General features: G+C 63.9%; 3 protein-coding genes across 3 annotated transcripts; 1 reads left to right on the top strand and 2 right to left on the bottom strand.

Annotated features, from left to right (window-relative positions):
• Positions 1 to 1,405: 1,405 nt before the first annotated feature.
• HRG_08788 (PIF1-like helicase domain-containing protein) lies at positions 1,406 to 8,503 on the bottom strand (the record flags this gene model as incomplete). The annotated part of the gene is made up of 12 exons (XM_044867259.1): positions 1,406 to 2,048; positions 2,264 to 2,366; positions 3,725 to 4,406; positions 4,464 to 4,649; positions 4,723 to 5,050; positions 5,094 to 5,189; positions 5,262 to 5,356; positions 5,553 to 5,867; positions 5,938 to 6,348; positions 6,423 to 7,019; positions 7,084 to 7,263; positions 7,319 to 8,503. 12 exons carry the CDS (start codon positions 8,501 to 8,503, stop codon positions 1,406 to 1,408), a joined length of 4,821 nt encoding a protein of 1,606 aa, XP_044717280.1.
• A 293-nt stretch (positions 8,504 to 8,796) lies between these two features.
• HRG_08787 (uncharacterized protein) lies at positions 8,797 to 9,984 on the bottom strand (the record flags this gene model as incomplete). The annotated part of the gene is made up of 2 exons (XM_044867258.1): positions 8,797 to 9,520; positions 9,575 to 9,984. The coding sequence occupies 2 exons, from the start codon at positions 9,982 to 9,984 to the stop codon at positions 8,797 to 8,799; spliced, it is 1,134 nt and encodes a 377-aa protein (XP_044717279.1).
• Positions 9,985 to 11,051: 1,067 nt separating this feature from the next.
• On the top strand, positions 11,052 to 12,253 carry HRG_08786 (uncharacterized protein; the record flags this gene model as incomplete). Its single annotated transcript, XM_044867257.1, has 3 exons — positions 11,052 to 11,518; positions 11,588 to 11,810; positions 11,861 to 12,253. The coding sequence occupies 3 exons, from the start codon at positions 11,052 to 11,054 to the stop codon at positions 12,251 to 12,253; spliced, it is 1,083 nt and encodes a 360-aa protein (XP_044717278.1).

Raw genomic sequence — 12,253 nt, 5'->3', positions numbered from 1 at the left:
CCTGACCTCCATGCACCTATTGCGTCCTAGAAACTTATCTCGCCTTTCCTCCTCCTGCCGCATTTCCCCCATTACTAGTTGCATTTCCTGTCTCATTTCTACCTCGCACTGCCCTCTTCCACATAACGATGTGACCCAAACCACAATGCGAGCCTCGTCTGCGTGCAGCATCGATATCGGACTCTGTAAGATGTCTGTCGCAAACCGCCCGCAGCATTCGCAGAAAGCACCCGACGCACTGCGACATGCTGATTCGTGCTCCTTCATAAGAGGCATCATGGACTGTGTAAATCGCTCGTTGTATTCAGCATCTCCGCCGGCCCCGTTTGCCTCCGTCACAAGGCTCCGAGGAATGCTATGGTTGTGGATGAGTTGCCTGGCGCCAAATTGGCATATGAACTCGACTCGGACCGTAGACATCGCCATAATTTGTGTTCTAGATGTTTAGATACTCTGTAGTTTTTATGATTAACTGACGCATATGATGCGAAGAACACTAGAACAACAAGTAGGCCACTCAAGGCCGAATTCTCTACGCCTTATTTTATCCCCTCTTCCTCCATCACTTCTCATCTTCTCCTTGCTTTTATTCACGTATTGCTGCATGACATGACTGACAGCTTGGCGCCCGATCTTCTTCGCCCCCAATCACCCGTCGCGCGATGCAAGCTACTGCGGGAAAGATTTTTTCCGTGCCAGTGATGCCGCAACCACCACAAAACCTTGAAACATCAAACAGACAGATAAATCCCCCTTTTCAGCCTCAAATTTCAACCACAAACTTTCGTTCCTCAAGGCTCTTTGCGCGAGCCCGAGGCGAGCCTTCTCCTGTCGATTTTTCCCCCCCCCAAACGCCGCCCTCTGATTCGTCGGCTGCCAACCTCTGATTCGTCGGTTGCCAGGCGCCTCTTCTCTGATTCGTCGTCTGCCGCCCTCTGATTCGTCGGTTGCCGCCCTCTGATTCGTCGGTTGCCGGTGTCTTTCCTCTGATTCGTCAGCTGCCGCCATCTGATTCGTCGGCTTGCTCTCCTCTTATTGGTCTGAAAATACATCGCACTTGTCCTCGTCGCCCCCTTCGCCCGTCCTCCTGGCCCTTGACCTATACTCCTTTTACGTCGGTAGCTACCGCTAGCCTAGAGTCGGCCGGCCTGTCTCTCTTCCTCTTGGCTGTACTGTATATGTGTGCGAAAATGTAAATCTCCGCCTTTTTGCGGTTCGGCTATATTGGGCACGCACCCGTCCATGTCCGTTAACTACTCTTCGGATTTTTGATCTTGTTTCCATCTACCTACGTTGCGCCTTCCCATACCTCCGATGATATCTTCGCCCCCTGATTATGTGCTAGGATAGTCGTCCTAAGGGCAGGATCTCCTCCGCTGCGAGCGAGACGCCTACGCCGCCCGCGTTACCCGCTGAGCCAGTCGGCCGCCTCCCGCGTCGTCTGCCTGCTAAGCTCCTCTAGCCGGGCCTGCGCTGCCGTCATCTCCTCGGGCACCCGGTTCCCCACTGGGTCCCGCTCCCGCACCTCCGATACGAGCATGATGCCGTCGAGCGTCGGGCACCGCGACAGCTGCACGTACAGGCTGTACGGGTCGCACGGCGACGGCACCGCCCGCCCCTCGACCGTCGTCATCCTCGCCCCCCGCAGCTCCAGCGCCACGCGCTCCAGCGTCCCGCCCTGCACCTTATAGTCTGTGCAGGCGAAGGCCGCGCGCAGGCCCCTCCGGCTGACGTCGTTGCGCTGCCACGGCCGCTTCCGCTGCGCCGTGATCTTGACGCTGATGGGCGTCAGCAGGATCGTCCCGGCCGGCATCCCGACGAAGTGGAAGCCCCTGGTCGTCTCCGAGGCCAGCACGATGCCCGCCGGCGGACCGAAGTGCATCGTCAGCTCCGCCGACACCCGGTGGCCGGGGAAGGCCCGGTCGGGGATGACGTCTACCGCCGTGTACCCGGCGCCGTTCACTAGCTTCAGCCCCTGGTGCGTGTTCTGGTTCACGACGACCGGCATGCCGGGCACGAAGACGAAGACGGCCGGGACCGGCGTCGCGCTATCGTCGCCCTGGCCCAGCATTAGCAACGCCTCCTCCTCCGTCGGCAGGCCCTCCCTCCACTTGTGCTCGGACGGGAAGACGCGCGCCGCCGTCCGCCGCCGCGCCCGGAACGCGAGCGCCGCCTCTGGGTTGAGGTTCCAGCGGTTCCGGTTGAGCGGCGTGACCACCGTCAGGCCGTCTCCCACGGGATCCGCCTGCCCGGCCGGTGGCACCTCGAGTTGAGCAGCTCTAGGTCCGACCGGTCCTGCTCCCCCCGGCGGATGCGCCCGAGCAGCCGCCGCAGCTCCGGGTCGCCGGCGGCCCGCATCTGCTCGTCTACAGTGGGGGGACAAAAGTTCCGGTCAATGACGCTAGCGCGTCGCGTACGCGCGTCTCCCACATTCCAACCCTTCCTCTTCAAATCACCATCATGCCTTCAAAATGAGCCCAATTACGCCCAAAAAACACTGGAGCCCTCAAGAGGACGAAGATTGTGACCCTCTTTGATTGCGGCTTCTCAGCTGCCCTCGTCGGCGTCAAAGAGGACGTTTCTCCTAGAGCTGTCTACGGAATCGTCAGGCGTTACAGGACACAGTCAGTGCGAAATCTTTGCCGCGCTCTGGGAGACCCTCAAAGCTCAATGACACCATAAAAGATATATCTTTCGATGCATCGCGAAAGACCCTTTCATCTCGAATGCTCAGCTTCTTCGTGAGGCTTCTCTAGAGTGTTCTACACGTACTTTAACACAGTACCTTCGACACCATGGCATACAACATGTACGCGCTCTTCGACGTCCAAAATTAACAGAAGAACATGCTGCAAAGAGGCTACAATTTGCACTACAATACAATCAAAGCCAGCTTCCTTTTGGCATACATGGATTTTCTCTGATGAGACGTCAATCGCTCGTGGGGACGGCGAGAGACAGAAGTGGGTTTTGCAATTCAGTACGTCTTAATACCCTTACTTCAAAAATCCTCCTAATTGCAAAGGGGATAGATTAAATCCGAAAAACGTACAAGCAAGAGGAAAACCTACTCGACATTCCCAGATGTTTTGGGGCGGCTTCTCCTTTAATCGGCGGACTTCTCTTACACCAATGCTAGGAGACCCCGACTCAGCCCGTGGTGGCGTTACTGCACGCCGTGTGCTCGAGACCTTACAAGAAAGCCTACCTACAATTGCAGAGCCAGGCTATACATTCGCCCAAGATAACGCCTCAACACATACGGCGGCCATTGTGCAGGCGTGGCTTGGCTGCTGGGTCGAAGAAAACAGGGTAGATTTGGTCGACTGGCCGCCATATTCACCTGACCTAAACCCCATAGAAAACGTATGGAAGCTGCTTAAGAGAGCATTATGGAGACTCACCTGAGCTCTCAGACCTTCCAAAGAACTATAGCTCAAGCAGAAGCTCTGTTTTGCAGCGGTTGGGCGTGGGAAGACCTTGAAGAGGATACCCTCAATCACCTAATAGAATCAATGCCTCGGCGCCTTCAAGCTGTTGTGGCTGCACGTGGCTGGTATACCAAATACTAGCCGAAACAACAATAATCTCCACTCAATTCTCTATATATTTATATCTTCGGCTTCATAATTGACGTTCATTTGGCAAAGTAATGTGCTGTTGAAAAGAGGGCTCTGATGCGGCGTTGTGGTGGGTGGGCCGGATTGACCGGAACTTTTGTCACCCGACTGTAGCATGACGACCGTCGTGAACCGCCGCCACAGCGCGTGCGCCTTGTCGTGCTGCCGCCGCTGCTCGGCCGCGAACGCCCCGTCCTCGTCCCACGCCACCGCCGCGCTCGGCAGCAGGATCGACCGCTCCTGCACCGGCCGGAACTGGTGGAAGTCGCCGCAGAAGATCACCACCGGGATGCCGCCGAAGTCTCGCGCCGACCCCCGCAGCCTGCACAGCTGCTCGTTGGCGGCGTGCAGCGTCCGCGCCCCGAGCATGCTGACCTCGTCGATCACCAACACCTCCTTCTCCTGCCAGTCCATCCGCGACCGGCCGTCGACGAAGCGCTCGCCCTGGCCCGGCAGCCGTACGCCGTCTACGTCCCTCGTCGCCCCTCCCGCCTGGCCGCCCTGACCGACCGTAAGGCCGCAGGCCGAGTGTAGTGTGATGCCGTTGATCCGTGCTGCCGCCGTCCCCGACGTCGCCGTAACCAGCAGCCGGCTCGATAGGTCCCTCCGGGCGAGCAGCTCGACGAGCGCCTCAATGACGCGCGACTTGCCGGTGCCGCCCTCGCCGCCGATGAACAGGCAGAGCTGAGCGCTGCCGTCGCCGCCTGCTTCGTCGCCCTGCCGGATTCGGTCGAGCTGCCGACACACGATTACGAGGGCGATGGCCTGCTTCTCGTTGAGCGTGAGCTGCCCCGCCAGCTCCCTGCCGGCGGCGACGAACGAGCTCGACGGGCCGAGCCGCACGCGCATCCCCGCCGCCGTGCCAGCGTCTACGTCGCCGTCGGCCGCCGTTACGTCCATGTGGTCCTCGCCGAAGCCCCCCATCACCCCGCGAAGAGCCGCGCCGCGGTCGGCCCCGACACCCGCCGCCGCCCCGCCGCCCTGGATGCCCTGGATGGCTCGCTCCCGCTCCCGCGCCGCGCTCCTCTGCTGCGACTTAATGGCCCGCACCTCTTCTTGCCGTGGCAGCGCCGCCCCCGAGCTCCGAGCCCGGTAGGTTCACCCGCCTGCCTGCCCTCTCCTCCGCCACTACCGTCGCCGCGAGCTCGGCCGCCGACCCGAGCGCCGACTGCTGGAACCGGCAGAGCTGCTGCGTCATCGCTAGCAGCTCCGTTGACTGCGCCGTGACTTGTCCCGCGCCGGCGGCGTTCCGGACGACGTCGATGAGCCGCGCCGCGTCGCCCGCCCCGCCGGCGCGGTACGCCTCCTCGCCCCCCTCGGCCGCCCCCCTTCCTTCGTCGCCGGCCTGCGGCGCCGTCATACCGCCCTCCTCGGCCGTGGCGGCCACTGCTGGCGTCGCGCTTCGCGTCCTCCGCCGACCGCCGGAGGAGCTGCACATTGTCTGCGAGCCGCGCGACCCTCGGCGCCAGCGACCCCCGCGCGCGCGCCCAGATGTCGTTGATGTCGCCTGCCTCCTCGCCGAGGAAGGACTCCCACGGCACGAATAGGGCCAGGTGCTGTACCGCCGCCCTAGGCGCTGTTAGACGATGCCCCTAGCCGCGCTGCCTTCCCCTTGGGCGCTCCCCGTCTTATGGTGCGCACCTTCGGTGGCACGACTCGTCGTCTCCCTCGCTAAACTCCTTGCTGAGGTATCCGTCGAGGCATACGGTCGCCCCGCTACCCGGCCGCCTAAGCGCCTGCACCCAGCCCTTCCCGACGCCCAGCTCTCCGCGGTACCTCGCCCCAGCCCGTCCCACCGTCGGCGCCGCGGCCGTTTCGCTTTAGCCTTACGAGCGATGCGTAGTCATAAAGGCAGAGGCCCCGTAGGAGCTCGCCCCTGTGCCGGTAGGCCTCGACGAGGGGTATCCTCGGCCCGGCCTCCTCGACGACGACCGTCTCGTCCGGCGCGTCGCCCGTCGCCTCCGCGCCGCTCGCCCGTCGGAGGTGCCGCCACCGGCGGAAGACGGCCCAGTAGAGCTGGTTCGCGTTCACGTACGCCCACGCCGAGCCGCTGCTAAATTCTGCCGGGTACCCTAGGAGGTGCGCGATCACCTCGACCTGCGACAGCGGCCGCTCCGTAAATACTCGGTTCGCCGCCTTGAGCAGGAACGTTCTCGTCTTGTTCCCCCCTATGGGGTCCGCCGCCGTCGCCACCCCTTCGGCCCCGCCCCCTCGGCCGGCGTCGCGGTCGGCGCCACTTCCGTTGCCCTCTCCCGTCGGCTCTAGCGCGGGAAGGAACTCGGCCGCTGCGGCCACACGCTTCCACGGGGTCCTCTACCTTCGTCGCATAGTTGGTAATGTAGTAGATTAGGGCCATGGTCTTGCGCTGCGTCGCGATGAACGAGATGTCGTGGTTGTGCCGTAGTCCTACTGCCATCGCCCGGTTCCACCGGTTCACCATGCTATGCGTCCGCCGGATCTCGAGCACCCCGTCCGCCGTCAGCGCCGTCCTCTCCACCAGCCTCCACGGCGCCTTGAACCGGCAGAGGTCCCCCGTCCGCGCCCTCGCGCCGAGCGAGTATTTTACGCAGGTCGCGCTATGCGTGTGGATCTGCGTCGCGCCCGCGCAGAAGTTGGCCTCCTCGTCGAAGGTGTCCGTGAAGCGCGCGACGTCGTCGAGCCGCGACGATATGTCCGCCGTGGCCGACCGCTCCGCTTGCACGGCGCAGTAACCTTCTGCGTCTAGCTCCTGCCGCCTCGGTTTAGCTCGGGCCCTTCGGCCTGATACGGATGGGGGTTATCATCTTAAGGCGGCCGCCTTACCTCGGAGAAGACGCTATCTACGTAGCGGACGATGCGCTCCCGGTACGCCGCCTGCTCCTCCGTATCGGAGCCGCCGAGCGCCTCGCCAAGGCCCGCGTTGCCCCTTAGCCAGAGGAGCCCGTGGATGTGGAGAGCGCCTCGCTCGTTGGTCTCGACCGCCCCGTAGTACGCGCCGACGTGCCCGAACACCGACTCCTCCCCGACGTTGACGTAGTGCTCGAAGAAGAGCGTCATCTCCCGGTGAAAGAAGATGGCCGAGCTCATCGGGTCCGATATGGCCAGCCGCGTCCGCTTATACGCGGTCCCCAGGTCTCTTAGGAAGGCCTCGGCCTCGTCCGGGTCGCGGCCGCGGTGTGCCGCTAGCCGCAACTTTACCAGGTTTGTAATGTCGTTCGGGTTCAGCGTGAACCAGATGGCCGGCACCCCGTGCCTTATGATGAGGGAGAGTATCTTCTTCCGCATACTAAGCCGGCTCTCCCTCGACATCGGCTGCCGGTAGCCGAACACGGATAGGGACCGGATGAGCTCCTTTACCCCGTCGTCGCTAGTCTTGCCCGTGGCCTCGAGCTCGACCCTCGCCGCCTCGACCCTCGCCGCCTCGACCCTCGCCGCCGTTAACGACTTTAAGGCCCTCGACCCTTGCGAAGTTCTTCCTCGCTACGCCTAGCATGCTAGCCTGGCGGTTCCTAGATCGCACGCCCATGTTAAAGACAAGAAAGGCGAAGATAGGGTGCGTCGCGAACCGGCCGCCGTGGCGCCGCAGCACGACGTCGGCCCATGCTTGGAGCTTCATGTTCCGCGTCGACATAAGGCCCTCCGCGACCCGCTCCGCCTGCGTACCCTGGTTCCCGACGCTAGGGCACGCGCTCTCTCCTGTGGCGTCCTCGTCGGCGAGCCTCGGCCCGCCCAAGCCAAAGGAACAGGGTCGGAAAGGCCTTTGCGAAGAACGAGGCGTCCGCCGAGTCGGCGAAATCATCGCCGCGCCGCACCTGTATGTACGGCTCGCCGTCGCCGCCATCGCCCGCCGCCCCTCGGGCCGCGGTCCCTACCCACGTCCTCGGGCCGGCGCGCGCTCCCTCGGGCCCGACGGCGTCGCGGGCGAAGCAAATCTTCTCGGCGTCTGCCACATCCGGCGCCCCGTCCAACGGGAACATGCCGGAAGACGTCACCTCGTTGATTACGCCCCCGTCCTCTTCAGGCCTAGCGCCGTCCCTGTCGTCGTGTAAGTCGTCCTCGCACGTGACCCCGACGTCGCGGCTCCCCTCGGCGGGGTCCCGCCCCTGCCTTAGCATCGCGAGGATCTCCTCGATCTCGGCCGCTCCCCCTTCGTCCATGGCCCGCTCCGACGGTGGCACTACCTGCGCCGTCCGCGTCCTCTCCCGCGCCGACGGCTCGTTTCGCTCTAGCCGCTCGCACACCACCGGCGGCACCCCGTGCGGCGGCGCCCCCCAGCTCGCCATCTCCGCCGTGTCGATCTCGACCTCGCCGTAGAGCGGATTGTTCTCTTTAAGCCAGGCCAGCGCCCTCTCGACCGCCGACCGCCTTACCGACAGCAGGCCCGATAGGTCCCGCGGCCCAGGTCTCTCGGCGCCCTGCCACGAGACGTGGATCTCGTCCATGACCCGGAGCAGCGGGTGTGGCAGCACGTTAGCGGCTAGGCCCTGCACGTCGTTTGGGAACACGGTAATGTGGCCCTTGACGTGCCTCGGGTACCTCACGCTCTGCCTCTGACCGCCCGGGATGCTGTACTTCGTCACGAAGCCGTAGCACGAGTTGAGTGAGATGAGCTTCTCCTCGAGCGGCGTAAGGTCCTTCAGCTCGTCGGGGTACGCGTGCTCGCAGCCGAGCCGCCCGTGGAGGTGCATGGCCGGCGACGCCCCCTCGCGCCCCTTGGCCCGCTTCCGGTAGCATAGCGTGCAGGTCGCGATCGGCAGCGTGCCTGCGTCGTGGAACGCCCGGTAGAACCTCCGCACCGTCCTCACCTGCCTCTCGCGCGGCACCGGCGCGCACCACGTCTGCTCGTTGGCCAGCCTCTCGCCCGCCTCGAACTCCTCGGCCTGCAGCTCCCTTCGTCTTGGCATCTTGTCACCCACTCTGGCGCGTTTCCGCCCGGCCTGCCCACTACCAAGATGGCGTTTCCTCTTCTGCTCTTCTCTCGCCTGCCGTCTTATCGCCGCTCTGCCTGCGTCCTGTTAGCTGTCGCCGCCATACACCTTCACCTCGCTCTACGGCCGTACCTGCCGATGCGCTATCTCTGCCGCTAACATGCGGCCCGGCTGCGGCGGGAGTTGTGGTAGAAGCCTCGGCCCTGCTGGCCGGCCGGGACTGGATGGCTCGCGGCGAGTGCTGGCTTCCGGCCGAGACTACGGCCGGGCTAGTCCCGCTCGACGGCGGCGAAGGCCCGGCGGCCCTCCATGTCGGCTGGGGCCGGATATCCTGCGGAGACATCCGGTTTCCGGCCAAGGCTGAACCTAAACCTATCCCGCTCGACGGCGGTGAAGGGCCGGCGGCCTTCCATGTCGGCTGTGGCCGAATGTTCCGCGTAACGTCCGAACTTCTCGTCGCCGGCGGCGAAGACCCGGCGGCCCTCCATATCGGTTGGGACCGGATATCCTGCGGAGCCCCCGGGCTTCCGGCCAAGGCTGAAACAAGCGGCCCGGCTGTGGCGGGAGTTGTGGCAGAAGCCTCGGCCCTGCTGGCCGGCCGGGACTGGATGGCTCGCGGCGGGTGCTGGCTTCCGGCCAAGGCTGAAGCCAAGCCTATCCCGCTCGACGGCGTTGAAGGACCGGCGGCCCTCCATGTCGGCTGTGGCCGAATGTCCCGCGGAACCTCCGAACTTCTCGTCGCCGGCGGCCAAGGACCGGCGGCCCTCCATGTCGGCTGGGGCCGGATATCCTGCAGAGACCCCCGCCTTCCGGCCAAGGCTGAAGCCAAACCCATCCCGCTCGACGGCGGTGAAGGACCGGCGGCCCTCCATGTCGGCTGTGGCCGAATGTCCCGCGGAACCTCCGAACTTCTCGTCGCCGGCGGCCAAGGCCCGGCGGCCCTCCTTGGCGGCTGGGGCCTGATATTCTGGGGAGCCCGGCTTCCGGCCAATGCTGAAACAAGCGGCCCGGCTGCGGCGGGGGTTGTGGCAGGAGCCTCGGCCCTACTGGCCGGCCGGGACTGGACGGCTCGCGGCGACGGGCCGGCGGCTCTCCTCTGGGGCCGGACATCCTGCGGAGCCCCCCGCCTTCCGGCCAAGGCTGAAGCCAAACCCATCCCGTTCGACGGCGGCGAAGGCCCGGCGGCCCTCCATGTTGGCTGAGACCGAATGTCCCGCGGGGCGACCGAACTTCTCGTCGCCGGCGGCGAAGGCCCGGCGGTCTCCACCGTCGGCAGAGACCGGATTTCTCTTGGTGCGCGCTGGCCTTTCCCTGAGGCCGAGACGGCGCTGGGCCCGCCTAGCGGCAGCCAGTGCCCCGCCGCCCTCGGTGTCGGCGGCAGCCAAGTTGCCGCCGCACTCGGTGTCGGCTGAGGCTGGATATCCCGCGGCGCGACTCGGCCTGCGCTGATCCTCCATTTCCCTAGTCCTGGCGGTCTTCCCCGCCCTCGCCTCAGAAGCGCCTCCCTTGACGCCTCTTCTTGCTCTCTCCGAGAGGCGCCGCGACCGAGTGCCGGCGCTGCTGTGATCGGCCGGATCTCTGGTCCTGTGTACGGCGCTGCTCGGGCTTCTGGCGCCGGGCTTGCCCTGTCACCCGCTCCGGACTGGACCCTCCCGTTAGCTGGCTTCATCGCGACACCGGTCTACCGAGGCCCCCGCGGACCTCTTGTCTTCCTCGCTTGCGCTGCCCTCTTCGGCCCCGCCTACTTGCGGTGCTACTGGGCTCCCGGCGTAAATCCTCGTAAGTGTAATAACGGCGTATAAGTCCTTGCCTCGGCCATTCATCCTGCACTTGTCTTGCTGACTGGCACCCCTCCTGTGCGTACAGGATCCTCTAGGAAAGTCTATATATCTTACTCGTAGCTCTCTAGTACGTCTACAGGCGTGCCGCTGCTCTTTACATTATACCGGCGCCGCCTTTCTATCGAGCCCGCCCGCTATTGCCCGCCGCCCCCAGCGGCGGGCTCGGCCTCGGCCGGTCGCACATGTAGGTCGCCAAGACAGCTTCCTCTTGCCTGTGCTTTGCATGGTACACTTTTCCGTCTAGTCATCTAGGTCTTGTCGGTCAAAGCCTCAGTACGTCCCTAGACGCTCGCCTGCTGAATTTTGAACCCATGTCTTACACGTGTTGCGAATAAGCCTGCCTCCTTCTCCTCGAACATAGCTTCGCGCGTCCTGCTTGTCTTAAAACCCTCTACGTCTTACTAGACCGCCTTTCGAGGTTTCCTCTTCTCCTCTTGTCGCATTTTTCTATACACATCTTATAGACCTCCTTTATATAGGCTCCTTATCTTAGCCTACCGCTAACGCTACGTTGCGTCTTCGTTTAGTATCCTTTGACTTCTCTTATACACCACGGCCACCAGCCCTTCCCTACTACACTAAACTCTTAAGACGGCATATTGGTAGGGAGCACTCCTGCCCCTATTCCTCGCCGCTTCTAGCTTCGCTCCGGCAACGTTGCTCGTCCACTACACGGCCTCGCCATGTCTTCGTCTCCGTCGGCGGACAGCTCTGCCCCGCACCTCCGCAAGCCCCTTGTCACTAGCAAGGGCGCGGGCGGCGACATGTCCATGATGTTCTTCGCCCAGCCTGACTGCCCCGCGAAGTTTGCCCACCAGGACGAGCACCGCATCAGAGGCCTTAACGCCGAAGCCATCGCCCGAGTCCTCCTGCCGGTGCCCTCGTGGCTGCTAGAGTCGGAGTATGCAACCCTCCGGGCCGAGGGCGACGATCTAGGACCCTCTCTCTTCTTTAGCCTAAACCTCTCCATCTACGGCCAGCCAGTCGTCGATACAGACTGGTCCGAGCAGTGGTTCTTTATGAGCGGCCGCGTTCACCCCTACGCCATCTCCTGGGAGGTGGAGCGCCGCGACGGGCTCGAGGCCGGCCCGGACGATACTATTCTCTACACCGTGCCCGCCCTTATTGTCCGCGACCAAGGTTACCAGCCGTGGGCCCCCCTCCCCTTTTCATTTTAATGCGCCTCCTCACCCACCGCCCCGCTGACTTTGCCCCCTAGCGTCCTGCCGCGCTCCTTGGCCTCTAGCGGCCAGTTCCCGTCTACGCCTCCCGTTGTCTCCTTCCATGGCGTCGTAGCCGGGCCCGGCCTCGACCTCCTGCGTCGAGATTTCCTGCCAATCTCGGGCCCGACCAGCTCCGCTGCTGCGGCTTCGTCCGGCTCGACCTACATCGCCCCTGGCCTGCCGGACAGGATTCCATATAAGGGCTACCACCCCTTCGAGGTCTTTGTTATCTTTCCGTCTACGTTAACCCTTGGGCCGTGCTATGCCAGAAAATCGCTGCAACGCCTAACTCTTCATTCCTGCCCCGCGTCCCCTTTACCTCCACCGGAAAGGCCGTCCGCCTTCTCGACCACCGCGTTATGCTCTCCCCGGGCTCGGAGCGCGATTACGTCTTTATCATCGTCCCGGACAGCTGGACCTTTGTCGATCGACCCTCGGCGGCGGCCGCCGCCGCCTCGGCTTCCCCCCTCGCTACGCCCTTTAGGCGTCAGACCCAATCCGCCTCCTCTACCTTCGATTCCGTCCGTGCCGCCTTGTACTCTGTTGCCGCGCCGGCCTCGACCGCGCCGCCCCCCCTTTCCTCGGCCCCGGCCCCGCCAGCCCTCGACCCCGTCACGCCGCCGCCTAAGCGATCGCCCCGGCCCTGGCCGATACGCCCATGA

This window comes from Hirsutella rhossiliensis (genome assembly GCF_020360975.1).
Source record: "Hirsutella rhossiliensis strain HR02 chromosome Unknown scaffold00011, whole genome shotgun sequence".
In the NCBI taxonomy this organism is placed as follows: Eukaryota; Fungi; Ascomycota; class Sordariomycetes; order Hypocreales; family Ophiocordycipitaceae; genus Hirsutella; species Hirsutella rhossiliensis.
This window is presented reverse-complemented; position numbering and strand designations above follow the sequence as displayed.